General features: G+C 47.0%; 1 protein-coding gene across 1 annotated transcript in view; it reads left to right on the plus strand.

Moving 5' to 3' along the window:
• Positions 1 to 16134, plus strand: part of Fam227a (family with sequence similarity 227 member A) — a 54657-nt gene that overhangs the window by 15630 nt on the left and 22893 nt on the right. The window contains 7 exon segments of the mRNA XM_040754134.1: positions 2414 to 2483; positions 3053 to 3132; positions 5274 to 5420; positions 7395 to 7496; positions 8277 to 8381; positions 11875 to 11998; positions 14207 to 14314. Coding sequence (XP_040610068.1) covers positions 2414 to 2483; positions 3053 to 3132; positions 5274 to 5420; positions 7395 to 7496; positions 8277 to 8381; positions 11875 to 11998; positions 14207 to 14314 — 736 coding nt within the window.

Raw genomic sequence — 16134 nt, forward strand, 5'->3', positions numbered from 1 at the left:
CTGGTCTTGAACTCACAGAGATCTGCCTGCCTCTGCCTCCTAAGTGCTGGGATTAAAGGCATATGCAACTACGTTCTTAACCTTTGAGCCATTGCTCCAGCTTCTCAATGGAATCTTAAAATGTGTTTGTGTGTGTGTGTGTGTGTGTGTGTGTGTGTGTGTGTGTGTGTGAGGCCAGAAAAGCAGACATTACAGGCAGCTGTGAGCTGCTATGTGGATGCTGGGATTTAACTCAGTCCTCTGCAAGAGCTCTTAACTGCTGAGCCATCTCTCCAGCCCCTCTCGGGCATTTGAGCATAGTGAACTTATGCACATTCTCTGTGTGCATATGCTTTAGGGCTTGATCTAGTTTGCTTCGTGTTGCTGTGATACAACACTTAACTTACTTCCTCTTACATCTCACAGTCCATCCCTGGGGAAGCCAAGGCAGGTACTCAGGGCAGGAATCTGGAGGCAGGAGCTGGAGCTGTTTCCTGGTTTGCTCTTCGTGGCTCACTCAGCTGCCTGGCTTACTGTCTGGCTTCCTTCCTTCCTTTCTTTTAAATTTATTTTATATGTATGACTGTTTGCCTGCATGCATGAATGTGTGCCATGTGTACCTGGTGCCATCAGAGGCCAGAAAAAGACACTGGGTCCCTGGAACTGGAATTATGGATGGTTGTGAGCCTCCATGTAGTTGCTGGGAATTGAACCTAGGTCCTCCGAAATCAACAAGTTCTCTAAAGCACTGAGCTATCTCTCCAGACCCTCAGTTTGCTTTTTTTATACAACCCAGAACCACTTACCCAGGGATGGCATTGCCCAACTCAATCATTAATCAGGAAAATGCTCCACAGACATACCCACAGGCCAATATGATGGAAGGTCCCTCTTCCCAGTGGTTCTAGTTTCTTTCAAATTGCTATAAAACTAATCACAGGGTTTATTTGCATTTGTCTGCAGAACACAGCCCTAGAAGTAAATTTTTTCAGTGAGATAAATATAGTCAAATTCTTTCCTAAAAATTAGCTGGGGGGGGGTTGTACATGCATACTTGGCATGGCACACATATGGAGGACAGAGGACAGCTTGTGGGAGTCAGTTCTCTCCTTCCATCACGTGGGTCTTGGGGATCAAACTAAGGTCATCAGGCTTTTGACCGGCACCTTTATATGCTGAGCCCTCTTGCTGGCCCTAATTTTCTTTTTATACAAGTGAAGCCATTCAGCCAGGCGGTGGTGGTGCATGCCTTTAATCCCAGCACAGAGGCAGGCAGATCTGTGAGTTCGAGGCCAGCCTGGTCTACAGAAGCCAGTGCCAGGATAGGCTCCAAAGCTATACAGAGAAATCCTGTCTGGAAAAGCAAACAAACAAACAAAAAAAGAAAAGAAAAGAAGTGAAGCCATTCTTTGTGAACGAGGAGGGGACCACTAACATCCCGGCCCTCCTCTGAGCTGGGATGGGAATAACAATAGAGTACATGGACACTCTTCCTGGAATGATTCTGTGCATGTACATGTTCATGTGTGGAGGGTAGCACTGGTTGTGTGAGCTTTCCAGTCAGACTGCCAGTCTAAAACTCCTGCCAGAATTCTGGCAACATCCAGTAAGAGGCCTGACAGTAATCCACCTACCCAAGGGCATTCACAGGGATCATGAGGTGTAACTCATGCCTGGCCTAGCTGGGTCTTAGAGGAGCACCTGGTCACAGCAGGGATGGTATCTGTGTGTTAGTGCTCATGGAAGACGTCTGTGTAGGTCTGTCTGCTCTTCCCTCTCTGTCCGGCTTGACTGTGAGGTCACTTCTCCCATCCCAGAACCCATCCTGCTGGGCAACACAGCCAGCACTTCCATAGATAACTCTCTCCAAGCACAGCTAGCCCCTTAGCTGCCAGGAAATACATTGTGAGAGCTGCTAGCGTTCACTTTTCTTTCTTTTCCTCTAAGGTGAGGGTGGGGTACATGAGAGATAGAGTGGGCTCTGGTGAGAGGTCAAGGGTACTGATTGATGTTAACCCTAGTAAGTGCCCATGTGACCCCTCTGTGCTGGTGTGTAAAACACACTGAATACTTTCTCTTGGGTCCTTACAGGGACCACTGAAGATAGGTATTATTATTACCTTCTTATAGAAAGTTGCACATGTATACCTGTGGGTTACAGGCAGAGCCCTGCTCTGCACCCTGTGCTCCGCAGAAGGGAGCCTGGAGGACAGCTGAATGCAACGGTGCTGGTATGAGAGATGTATTGATGACATACAAGGGGACCATGTCACTGACACTGATGGCTGAGGTCCCTACTACCCAGTGGGCAGAGACTTGGTACTTGCCAGTAAGGAAAAAAGCTCTAATCCCTGACCCCTGACCCCTGACCCCTTCCCTGGATTTGCATCAATCTCTAATTCCCTGTTTTTTCTTCTTCTTTTGGTTTTTGAAGGCAATTGAGGAATATGAGTTGGAGAAGATGTCTTTAAAAGAGAAAACTCACGGCAGCCTGGGAGACAGAGGCAAAAAATCCTTTCTCAGTCTGAAAAGTGTTTTTGTGGGGTTTGATTATTACTTTTTTAAGTTCAGATTCTTTTTAGTGCTTTTGTTTGGTGGTGCTCGGCATGGATCCCAGAGTCTTGCACATGTCAAGCATACGCTCTGCCACTGGGGTGGACCCCGGTGATTTTTTTAATCATTGAAATGCAGTTGAGTAGTTCTACCTGAGGACAGTTTCTGTCCTCTTCTGTAGTAGCCTTCTATCATACTCTACTTTGGGCAAGGAAGGAGGGAAGGACAGGGTCTCACAGGGCTGTCTACTCCGTGGCACATCACACCACTTTGCTTTGATCCCTGTCCCTTCATAAAGCCCCACCTGGTGGCGCCATCAGATGTATTTGACCCGGGAAAGTCCTGCTGTGGAGAGGAACTTGTCTAGAGCGCAGTGTCTTGTCTTCCCTGCTGCTTCTAAATAGACAGGCCAGGACCTAGCAGCCTGCTTGTCACCAGACAGCCCTCTCCAGCAGCCATAGCTCCCAGTAGCAGGCACACCCACCGCCCCTTACATCTAACGTCTCTCCTCCGTTTTCAGTCAAGCGACCAAAGGAAGAGGCACCGATATCGTGCAAAGGCTCAGAGCTCCGGAATGCCAAGCTGATCCTGACCAAATGGGTAAGAGCCTAGCACCGTGTTGCTTTCCCAGTGGTTTCCACCATGTACAGAACGGGTTTTATTCCTTGGGAAGGAAGACTTGGTGCCTAGATAGTGAGTCACAGAGAAAGTGTGGGGTTCACTTTTTCAAAGATCTGGCAATACTTTAATTCTACAATTGCTCATGTCACTCTTGAAAGGGCAGAGATGAGTCCAGCCTTGGCAATAGGAGTGTTGCAGAGCTCTGTGTCTGTTACTGTTAGATCTGAGGCATCTCTATTAGAAACAGAGTCCTCCAGTTTCACCGTGATGGCGCCACACAACTCCATGTGCCTTCTACACAGGCAGGTCCAATGTCACCTCTCTACTCACCGCCAGACTGGTTATAGAGATCACTGCAGACACGCCAGGAAGCCGAGATGATGGTCCAGGGTCATGCAGCATGTCACAGGAAAGGCCAGCCCCCCTCTAATGCCAGCAAGTCCCAATCTTGTCGAGGTTTACTACCTCAGGCCGGGGTTGTGGCTCAGGGGTAGAGGGCTTGTCTGGCATGCACAAGCCCCAGGTTCTGTCTCCAGCACTGCAATTTATTTTTTATTTCAAAAAGAACCCCCAAAGATGGTTGCTTTAAATATCCAGATCACCTATACCCAAAGCCTTAGGAAAGAATGTGTTATCTTTTTTGAAAAAAAATACATTAATTTTGTGTGTGTGTGTGTGTGTATGTGTGTGGGGAGGGTGCACATGTCATGGCATACATGTGGAGGATGCCTGAGGACAACTTGCAGAAATCCGTTCTGCCTGTGAGTCCCAGGGCTTGAACTCAGGTCATCAGACTTGGCAGCTAGTGTCTTTACTCATGGACCCATCTCGATTACTCCTATTTCCATTATGTTTTTTTTTGGGGGGGGAGTTTCAAGACAGGGTTTCTCTGTGGCTTTGGAGGCTGTCCTGGAACTAGCTTTTGGAAAGCAGGCTGGTCTCGAACTCACAGAGATCCGCCTGCCTCTGCCTCCCAAGTGCTGGGATTAAAGGCATGTGCCACCAACGCCCGGCATTTTTGTAACTTTTAACTTAGTAAATTCCAAAACAGCATGAAGCCTGGTGGTTAAGTCTGTAGTGAAATTGCCTTACACACCATTGATGGTGCCTAAGTGTAAATGCCCTGCCTGAGGTGGAACATTGAGTAAATGGCAGAGTGACCTCTGATTAAGGATCAGCGCAGTCATTCAGAAAGTCACTCTCTCACTGTCCCCTCCCACAGCCACCTTAGAAAAAGTAAACAGCTAGCCCACCCTAGAGCAGCCAGTAGGTGTAGAGGGTGATGGTAACTGGACCCCTTTCCCACTTTTCTACATTTTCCTGCATTTATTTTTTATCAGCTGTCATGTTTGAGTTTGGCTATAAAAATTAATTTAGCCAGGCATTGGTGGTGCACACCTTTAATCCCAGCACTCAGGAGGCAGAGACAGGCAGATCTCTGTGAGTTCAAGGCGAGCCTGGTCTACAGAGTGAATTCCAGGACAGCCTCCAAAACAATACAGAGAAACCCTGTCTCAACCCCCCCCCAAATGAATGATACATATTAAGTACTGCCATATATTGAGACAGTTACATCCTTTGATACAATATTACTGTTTAAGAAAATCATGCAGGTGGGACAGTGGTGGCACAAGACTTTAATCCCAGCACTCAGGAGGCAGAGGCAGGCGGATCTCTGGGTTCCAGGCCAGCCTGGTCTACAGAGTGAGTTCTAGGACAGCTAGGGCTACACAGAGAAAAACTCTGTCTTGAAAATCATGCTAAACAAATGATCCAAAGGGGAGGGGGACCATATACTCTAAGATATTAATGAAAGTAATCAGGGAGAAGTCAATCAAACTATAGCAGCTTAAATGGTAATTTTGAGAGTTTTATATATGTGTGTGTGTGTGTGTGTGTGTGTGTGTGTGTGTGTGTGTGTGTGTGTGTGTACACACACACAGGCCCTGGAGATGTCTGGAGAGTGGTGCCGGGGTCAGGAAGCCCTCGTCTGCTCCCTGTCTGAGTCTGTTGCACTGTCTGTGTATAGAAGGGAAAGGTGTGCTACTGTTTTAAACTGTCAAGAGGATGAACCCTGTTTTCATTGTATGCTTTTTATTTATTTATTTATTTCGCTTCAGAAAACAGCAGATAAGAATCTGCTGGCAGAGCTACACAAACACCCACAGTTTGATGAAACTAAGCCCAACAAGCTTCCCAATGGCGTGGACTTCTGTGACATGGTGGGCAATGTGATCCGGTCTGAGAAAAACCCTCTGAGTGGCAAGGTAAGGAAGAGAGCAGGGGGCCAGCTCTGCCTTAGCTGTGCACACACACATGCGTGTCTAGGTCAGTGGACTCTCTGTGTGAGGGATGGAACCCAGTCATCAGTATTAACAGCAGGGCTTTTCCTTGCCCAGCCATCTTGCCAGCCCTTGAGTATGTTTTAATCACCTGTCCTACTAAGAAACAGCTGGAATAGGTGCCTTCCTAGACATGTGTCCATCTGTGGGCTGTCTGCTGCTCTGTGGCACAGCACTCAGCCTGACTACCGTTACTTTCCAGTCAGAACAATTATGGTGTGGATGTGAGGTATCCCCAACAAGGCTTGTTCCCAAACGTAATGTTCAGAAATAGGGCTTTGGGGAGTTATTGGCTATGAGGGCTCTGCCTTCATCATCAGTGCACTGATGGATTCCTAACTTGATAACATGATGGGGATTGTATCAGTTGCTTTTCTCATCACTGTGACAAAATACCTAAGGGAGACAACTTAGAGGGAAAGAAAAGTGTTTTGGTGTCATCATCGTCCCCCGTCGTCCCCCGTCATCCCCTGCCACCCCCCCACCCCCCCACCCCCGCCAACCCCAGACAGGGTTTCTCTTTCTAACAGCTCTGGTTGTCCTGGAATGAACTCTGTAGACCAGGCTGGCCTGGGACTCAGAGATCTGCTTGCCTCTGCCTCTCAAGTGCTGGGACTACAGATGTGAACCACCACCTGGTGGAAAGAAAGCTTTAGTTGTTTGCTTATTCCTATCTCTGAGGACGCATGGTTTCAGAGGAATTTTTAGTATTTCATGGTGGGATGGCAAGGCCAAATGGATCTGTCTCTGTCTATGGCAGTGGGAAGTGGAGGTTGCTTGTTTACATGGCAGTAGATAGGAAACAGGGCAGAGCCCTAGACTGCAACTAGGACTAGGATAGGCACCTTGAGAGCTGTGCATGCATAGAGCTTTGGAGGGAAGCGTGCCAATGCCCGAAGATGCTATGCATGTGTGAGGCAGTACCAGAGGCCGGTGACGACTGCGTGGAGGTCTGCAGAGGGAAGTCGCTCAGAGTGCTAGGCCTCTTCATCTTTTATGGTTGCGTAGTCTCCGTCCCCCAAACAGCGCTGGTCGTTGGTCACTGGTCCATTAACTCTTAACTAGTCAGCTCAGCCCTGCATTCCTGGGACTCACAGGGCAGCTGTACTCACTGCTGCACCCCCCACCCCAGCCACCGCCCTGTCTCTATTTGTCTCTCTTCTTCCCCTTTTCCTCCCCTTCTCTTCTCCCACTCTTCCTGGCTCCCTCCTGCTGCCTCGCTGTACTGAGTCAGTCCCCACTTAGCGAAATGAAGAATGAAGCTGTATGATACAGTGGCACACACACAGGCATCATTCAGTAACATGTATTAGATGACGGGGCAATATAAGCTAAAATTTCTGTTCTTCTGAGATTGTGAGCAATTGTTTTAATTTTGACTTGCATGTATTTATTACTGATTCAGTAGAATCTTGTGACTCTGCCCTTTGCCTCCGTGTAAATGCCACACAGGTTTGCAACTGTTGCTGTCCAGGGTGAGAGGGAGGGGTACCTGGGTGCCTCCATCTAGAGTTGTGGGTTTCTAGGATGGGCTCTGCCCCTTGCTGGCCTCATTAGTGTGGGTAAGTCTTTTGAACTCTGCAGTCCTCAGTGTCCTGAGCTGTGGGACCTCCATTTCCTAGTGTGTGATGATAATGCGTGCTCAAAGATTCCAGCTAGCTTAAGAGAAAACATAATGTCACTTAGCATAGGGCCATGGAAATCATGCAGACTCCCTGAAAGGTTAGGGGCCTTTTTAGTTTGTTTGTTTTCATTGCTAGGGATTTGGCCCTCAGGAGGCTGAGGCAGGAGAATCACAAGCTCAGGCATGGGTGACATAGTGAGACCCTACCTTGAGCAACAATAGCAGTAATAATAACAATGACCACAATACTAATGCCAATTTCATTTCTTTTCAAGTCTTACTGTTCAGACAGGGAATTAGAGAAGTTTCTATCTTCTCCCTGCCTCAGTGCCATCTGGCTGGACAGCTTTTGGTGGATATTTCATGAACGGTACCAGGTAAATGTGAATCGGTGTCTCCTCCCGCACTTGCTGTCCTAGGGAAAACCAAGATACCAAGTCCTGTCTTTAGTGTGAGCAACAAGTTCCTCTGTTCCCATGAGTCATCTCTGCAGATTCAACCTGTCACCTCCCTACTCAGCCCCACACATGTACCTGAACTTTAGCTGTTACCCAATTCCCTGCAGCTCCAAGCTTCAGCAGACAGCCTCTGCTAAGTAGTGGGTCCCCGACAGGGGTGAGAGGAGAGCTTGGGACCTCCTGGCCCAGACTTAGGAGTTTCCCTTCACTGCCATGTCATACATGCTTCATAGATGTGGGCAACAGACAAGCAGCTCGTTCCTCAAAGCGTATGAAATTAAGTCTCTAGATCAGTGGTTGGCGACCCATGGGTTGTGACCCGTTTAGGGGTCAAATGACCTTTCACTGGGGTTGCATGTCAGATATTTGAGTTACAATTCATAACAGTAGCAAAATTACAGTTATGAAGTAACTACAAAAATAAGTTTATGGCTGGGGGTCACCACAGCAAGAGGAACTGTGTTAAAGGGGTCTCAGTGTTAGGTGAGAAGCGCTGCTCTAGAGAGTAAGACTTCAGACGCGAGAGCAAGGCTTCGCCTGAGTTGCAGACCCATGCCAGCTGTGGTGGTGCGTGTTGAAGGCCAGCCTGGGGTCACCTGGTGAGGCCATGTCTGGTAAAACAAAACCAAAAAGCATGACTTCCCCTTGGAAGCTGCAGCAAGCATGCTGGTGATTCTGTGCCTGTCTCTCACCTGGCAGCCAAACAAGGAGATCCAGAACAAGCTGTTTGATCGAATAGCCCAAAATTACGCCTTCCTGTTGTTCAAAGAGGTCCGGTCCCACTATGAAGAGGCACTCATAAAAGTGAGTGTCACCTTTCTCTTAGAAAACACCTTTGCAGGGCTGGAGAGATGGCTCAGAGGTTAAGAGCACTGACTGCTCTTCCAGGGGTCCTGAGTTCAATTCCTGGCAACCACATGGTGGCTCACAGCCATCTGCAATTCAATCTGATGTCCTCTTTTGGCATGTAGGCAGAACACTGTATATGTAATAAATAAATAAATCTTTAAAAAAAAAAAAGAAAAGAAAACACCTTTGCTGGCAAGAGAATGCCCCAAACAGGCTTTCTTTCTTTCTTTCTTTTTTTTTGTTTTGTTTTTTCGAGACAGGGTTTCTCTGTGGCTTTGGAGGCTATCCTGGAACTCCCTTGGTAGTCCAGGCTGGTCTCGAACTCACAGAGATCCGCCTGCCTCTGCCTCCCGAGTGCTGGGATTAAAGGCGTGCGCCACCAACGCCCGGACTCCCAAACAGGCTTTCTATAATGGAGTAAAAGCACCTGTGCCCTAGCTTATAATGTAGCTATTGCAAAAAAAAAAAATGGCTGGGTCCTACACTCACTGGGGAAGATGCACCAATATGTTTTTAGTTGGGGATGGTGGGGGAGGGAGCAAATTATTGAACTCAGTGTTTTGGTTTTTTTTTAAAAGATTTTATTTATTTATTATACACTCTGCCTCCATGTACACCTACAGGCCAGAAGAGGGCACCAGATCTCAGTACAGATGGCTATGAGCCACCATGTGGTTGCTGGGAATTGAACTCAGGACCTCTGGAAGAGCAGTCAGTGCTCTTAACCTCTGAACCACCTCTCTAGCCCTGAACTCAGTGTTTTATTTTATTTATTTATTTATTTTGTTTTTCGAGACAGAGTTTCTCTGTATTGTTTTGGAGCCTCTCCTGGAACTCACTCTGTAGACCAGGCTTGGTCTCGAACTCACAGAGATCCACCTGCCTCTGCCTCCTGAGTCCTGGGATTAAAGGCGTGTGCCACCACCGCCTGGAACTCAGTGTTTTAAAACTATGTGTATATAGCAATCACACATGTTATAACAAACAATTCAAGCCAGGCGTTGGTGGCACACACCTTTAATCCTAGCACTTGGGAGGCAAAGGCAGGTGGATCTTTGTGAGTTCAAGGCCAACCTGGTCTACTGAGTGAGTTCCATGACAGCTCCCAAAGCTACATAGAAACCTGTCTGGAAAAAAACCAATTCAGTTCATGATCAATTGCATCTCTGGCAGTGGTCCCATGAGATTATATCACATATATCTAGGTGGCAAGCCGCTATAGTTTGTGTGAGTACAGTCTGTGATGTTTACTTACATGCTGGTGAAATCACTTATTGATGCAGTTCTCAATGTATTCTCACCATTATATGATAACACAACTCTGTATATATGCACACACATGCACACCCAAGAATAGAAAAAAATCTGGAAAATATTTGCCAAGTTCTTAGCAGTGGTTATCTCTAAGGAGTGAGGTACTAAGAGCTTTCACTTTTCTGTCTTTTTAAGAATTAAAATCTTTTTATCTTATGTGTGTGCTATGTGTCTGTCTGTACCATGTGCACATAGTGCCAGCAACAGTCAGAAGAGGCCTTGGACCCCTGGAACAGGAGTTACAGCTGTCTGTGAGCTGCCATGTGGGTGCTGGCGGTTGAACTGGGGTCCTCTGGAGGGACAGCCAGTGCTCTTAACCACTCCACCATTCTTTTTGTTTGTTTGTTTTTCAAGACAGGGTTTCTCTGTATTGTTTTGGAGGCTGTCCTGGAACTCACAGAGATCCGCCTTCTTCTGCCTCTGCTGGGGTTAAAGGCGTGCGCCACCAATGCCAGGCCCACCATTTTCCATCCTGTTTGCTACTCTGTTTCATGTTTCTGTAGTATTTAAATAAGCTTGTAATGTTAGAAAGAGAAGTGTAAACACCTGTGTACCTTTTGTGTGTATGTGTATATGAACTAAAGAGATTGTTAGAAGAAAATGTGTCCAAATTTAGATAATTTGCAGGTGAGGAAGGACAGTGTAAACATGACTCAGGAGAAGCAGCCATAAAGCAAAGACTGATAGATTGAACTATGTAGCCACACCATATGTGTGTGTATGATTATATATTTGCATATATGTGTATATATATATTTTGTGAGACAAAGTCTCACTCTAACCAAGTCTAGCTTCAAACTGACTATGTAGTCTCGAATAGCCTTAAATTCTCCATCCTTCTGCCTCAATCTCCAAGTGATAGGATTACAAACCTTTGTAACTGTCGCTATCCATTGACTATATAGTTTTTTTGAACTGCTACACAAAAAATTAAGATGTAAATAACAAACTATGCAAAAATACTGGTGGCATTTTTTTAGATTTGTTTTTTAATGTGTATGAGTGTTTTACCTACATGTATGTGCACCATGTTCATGCCCGGTACATGTGGAGGTCTGAAGAAGAAACTGGATCTTCTAGAGCTAAAGTTGCAGATGGCTGTGAGTAGCCTTGTGGGTTCCAGGAGTTGAAACTGGGTCTCCTGCAAGAGTAGCTAATGCTCTTAATCAGTGAGCCATCTCTCCAGCTCCTGGAGGCATATATGCTACACAACATAAAGAACTCTTGCAAATGAGTAAGAAAAATTCAACATCTTGGCACTGGAGAGATGGCTCAGCAGTTAACAGCTCTTGTTCTTACAAAAGACATGGGTTTATTTCCCAGAACCCATATGGTAGCTTACAACCACCTTTAATTACAGTTCCAAGGAATCCTATATATTTTCCTGACCTCTGCAGGCACCTAGCATGCATGTGCTACATGGACATATATGCAGGCAAAACACTCAAGTCTAAGACAATTTTAAAAAAATGAGACGTCGCATAGATCCATGGATAAAGTACATACGTGAGAAATTCACCAAAGAAGAAGTATGGATAGGAGAAAAATTTAGTCACAAAACAAAACAGAAATCAAAATAATAATTGAATACCCTTGGAGCTGGGAATGTATTCCGGGAACAGATGTGAGGTCCTAGGTTTAGTCTCCAACATCACACAGAGAAGAGGAGAGGAGAAGATCCCCTTTAAGCTTGTTTAGTGGTTCACACCTGTAATTCCAGCATTCAGGTGGATGAGAGAGGATTTTCATAAGTTCTTAGACTGCATAGTAAGACCTTGTCTCAAACAAAGCTGAATTGATCCCATTTAGGGGAGATAGTAATAGGAAAATGTGTGTGTGTGTTGGTGTATGTAGCTCCGTGTCTTGCTATTTCCTTGGCTGTGCTCTGGGTAGAGTTCAGAAGCACTGAGAACACTGAGGAGGCGTGCCGGGAAAATTGGACGTTGCTGACTGAACAGAGCCTGGCTTCTAAGGAGTATCCTCAGTGATACCCAGAGATGGGGAGGCTACCCAAGGAGGAAAGGAAGGTAGCCTGGTTTGGGGAAGGAATTTGGTCCCAGGTTCTTGGGTCAGCCAGGTCTGTTTTCTGAGGGCAGAGCCACAGGGATTGATGCTGAGCTCTGCTTCCTCCCAGAGGCTCCCGTCGCTTCTGAGCAAAGCCCTGTACACCAGCTTCTGCTGCTGCTTCCCCCAGTCTTGGTTCAACACCCACGAATTCAAGTCGGAAATTTGCAACACCATGAACCTGTGGATCTCAGGTGAGAGGGCAGAGGATTCCTACCAACTAGAGGAGGAAGTTGGTGCAAACTATTTTCCAGCAGAGGCTGGGTGTGTTTTTCGACTGCCTAACACTTTGCATCAAGACAGCTTCGCTGTTCTCTCCTTAACCGTGAAGAGTCTGAGTTTGGTATTGCATGCCTGCATCCCTCGCAGGATTTTGTGAGTTCAAGGCCAGTCTGAACTCATGGCAAGACCCTGTCTTAAAAACCTCCATGAATGCCAGGCAGTAGTGGTACACATTTAATCCCAGCACTCAGGAGGCAGAGACAGGTGGATTTTTGTGAGTTCAAGGCCATCCTGGTCTACCTGGTCCAGGACAGGCTCCAAAGCTATAAAGAAAGCCAGATCTGGGCATGGTGGTTCACACTTACAGTCCTGGCACTGAGGAGAAAGAAGCAGGAAGATTGCTATGAGTTCGGGCCAGCCTGGGCTACATGGCAAGTATCAGGCCAACCAGAGTTACTTAGACCCATCTCAAAACACCAGAGAGAAAGAAAGAGAAGGAAGGAGCAAGGGAGGGAGAGAGGATGAGAATGAGAGAGAATTGAGCTGCAGTCCCTTTCCTTTTAGACAGTTCTGAGACATGGCTGCCTGATCTGAGCCTGTGCCTCACCACAACCACAGGGAGCAGGCAGCAAGTCCCAGCTCAGCCCTGCTGTTACCCACGTGCCATGGACCCCAGAGTAGCATGGCCCATGTGGCCACCACAGCCCACGTCAGCATACACTGAGACACTTCCACATCGGCTTTCCCAGATGTCTCCGATCCTTTCCCTGACTTCCCTATCTTGGCTTAGAACCTTCCTGAGGTCATTGAATGATGCTATTTATGAGAATTTTTGTTGGTTAGATTGTGCGAAACAGGCAACTTTGACAGTTTATGTCAGAAGCAAGAAGGTAACAAGGTCACTTCCTCATGAGCTTTGTCACCATGGCGAAGCCGTACAGCGGCCAGTAGGAAATATGGCTGGATCATAGAGGAGGAGGGGCACGCTTTGGAGGATCCCTATGCAGGCTGCCTAGTGCCTATGTGACAAGGGTGTCACACAGCCCATTTATCTACCTGCCAGGGAGATGTAGCTACTAGTGTGTGGTGTCTCTGCCCAGGAGAAGCACAGCAGAGATTCAGTGGCCAAGGTTCCCATTCAGGCTCATCATGGAGACACCTCTATCTATCTGTTAGCTCAGTTCTGGAAGGCTGGCATTTAGATATGCCACAATGTATATTGACAGCCCAGGGACAATAGCTCACTCATTAAAAGAAGTTTTGTGTCAGTGTAAGAAACTATTTGCCAGCCGGGCGGTGGTGGTGCATGCCTTTAATCCCAGCACTCGGGAGGCAGAGGCAGGCGGATCTCTGTGAGTTCGAGGCCTGGCTGGACCGACAGCCTCCAAAACAATACTGAGAAACCCTGTCTCGTAAAACCAAAAAAAAAAAAAAGAAGCTATTTGCCAACTGTGTTCCCAGATTCCAGCCAAGGCCTAGCCTTGCAGGCCTTTCCAAGACCAGCAGCCTTGGGCCTGCTTTGTGAGCTCTTCACTCACACCTTTTTAGCCCTCTGAACCCGAAGGGTTAAAAAAGTTCAAGAGCAGTGTCACGTTTTAGACCCAAGGTTGTTCCACTCCAAAGCTAGGTCTTGGGACACTGTGGCAACCTGTCATTTCCTGCTGCCCCTTTTCTCTGGTCTTGGTTTTGCCTCGCTAATCACTAGCAACAAACCTCCCGTGTAGTCCTATTGCCGAGTGGAAGCAGCAGCATTGCACAGTGGCTCAGATTTCTCCGGTGACCCTTGGAAGCATCATTTCTGGTGCTACTCTTAGCCCTGAGAGTGTGTTGAAGAAACCTTTGCTGAGCACTTACTGCTGCCAGGTCCAGCAGGAGGCTCTGGGAACACAGACATGACTGCCCTAGCCCCGCCCCTGGGGAAGGGAGCTCATTTTCCAGCAGGTAGGACACTGGGCAGCTGCATCATCTTCATTAGCACTTGTCATGGAGTCACACCCACGCTCCAGAGGATGGCAGGGCAAGTAGCGTTGTCCCCATTCTTTAGGTGAAGAAATCCTCTAGAGGGGGAAGTGACAAGGCCAGGACAATGCTGGTAGCAGATCCCTGGTTCCCTGTAACCAGTAGGAGGCGCAAGACCTCTGTTTCCCTTTGTCCTACTCCATTCTCTTGGCTTCTTTTAGGGACATACCCCTGCCCACAGAGCTATGACAGTTGGGACTACTCAGAGCTGGATCCAGAGAGATCCCGGAGAGAAGAATTAATGTTGCAGAGCAGTCGACTTTTAAGGGGTAAGTTCCCTGCCTTGGCCATCTCTTCTGCCCCCTTCCACAACCCAGCTACCATGTAACTGAGGCAGAGTAACCAGGGCATTGATGTCCCCACCAGGTTCTCACTCATAGACTTCCAAACTGGCCATCAAATGAATAAAATACCAGTGTTTATGAATATGGGGAGTAGAATTTTACATTTGGTAGAAAGGCTGGGGACACCCAGTTCTGACACAGGGATTGCCTAGTAGGTACAAGACCATGAGTTCCATCCACAGATCTATAAGCAAACAGGCAAATCTACCCTCTTGTCTGTCTATTCTCACATACTGTATCAGGTACGTGTGTTTTATTATTATCTATGAAGCCTTGTGTTTTATACTCTAACCATTCTGTACATCCTAGTATCATCTATGAGACCTGCGTGTTCTATACTCTATCCAATCATGTCTTGGTGGCACACACCTCTAGTATAATCACTTAGGAGACTGAGACAGGAGGCTTTTCTTGAATTTGAAACTAGCCTGGTCTACTACAGAACAGAAAATTCTACTTCCCACATGTCCACTGGGAGTACTCTAATAGTTCACTTTGGTGGCTAGTTGAAGAGTCTGTGACAATTATGTCATGTCATGTCAAGAGCTCTGTGAGCCAACCCCTGGGCTGAGAGAATCACTGGGCATTTGAGCCTTGCCTCTCCTCCCTATCCAGGGGCAATGGGAGGTACTCCAACCACAGCATGTGGATTGCACCGCCCTGGGTGGAGACAGGGGACAGAGGCTACATGGAGCAGTGCCAGGACAGCCCTAACACTGGCAGGGTGGAGCATCCACACTGAGATTTGAAAGTAAATGTTTCAAGCAGGTAGAGGGAAACCCAGTGGTGTAGAAGCTATGGTTAAGTCATTGGACTCATAGCTGAGCAAGACCCCCACCACCTGTAGCCACAGTGATGCTGAAGCCTCATGTTGGGGTTCCAAGTAAGAGCCTGGCTGCACCCCTTTTCAGAGAGCAGGCTGCAGTGTCAATCTGGAACTTGTAATAGCCACCCCCCTTTCCAGAACCAGACCCTGTCACTGTCACTGTCCTAAGCAAACAGACATGCTGTTCTCAGCCAGCAGGTACAGACAGGGTTTCTCTGTGTAGCCCTGGCTAGCCTGGGACTCACTCTGTAGATCAGGGCTTTTTTTTTTCAGAGGAAAGGGAAAAAATGAAAAAGGCCAATCCTTAAATTATCTTTATTCCTGCCTCCAATGATTAGCTATGCCCAGTATTTTTTGTTTTGATGCATTGAAAGTTTAACAACTTGTCATATTAATAGTTTTTCTTAGTTTTTGGTGGTTTCAGGCCTCAAACCCAGAGCCTTAGCACATTCTAACACTAAACTCTAACCCTGCAATACCTCAGCCCTAGATTTTTTTTCTACTTTTGTCGTTGTCTTAAATATTTTTCTGTTAAATTGTTTTTAGATTTAATGTGTATGAGTGTTTTGCCTGCATGTATGTCTATGTGCCACATGTGTATGCTTGATGCCCACAGAGGTCTGAAGAGGGCGTTGGATTCCCAGAAACTGGAGTGACATATGTTTGTGGCCACTGTGGATGCTGAGAATTGAACCCAGGTCCTCTGGAAGATCAGAATGTGCTCTAACCACTGAAAAATCTCTCCAGCCCTGGGTTTTCCTTTTCAAACTTAACCCAGCCAGGACTGTGGGAATGCAGCTTCTAATCCCAGCTCTTGGGAAGCTGAGGCAAGAGCACTGCAAATTAAAGGCCAACATGGTCTCTACAGAGTTCAAGGCCAGGGCTAGACAGTAAGACAGTGTTTCAAAAGCAAGCAAAC

This window comes from Mesocricetus auratus, unplaced genomic scaffold, assembly GCF_017639785.1.
Source record: "Mesocricetus auratus isolate SY011 unplaced genomic scaffold, BCM_Maur_2.0 Super-Scaffold_100010, whole genome shotgun sequence".
Lineage (NCBI taxonomy): Eukaryota > Metazoa > Chordata > Mammalia > Rodentia > Cricetidae > Mesocricetus > Mesocricetus auratus.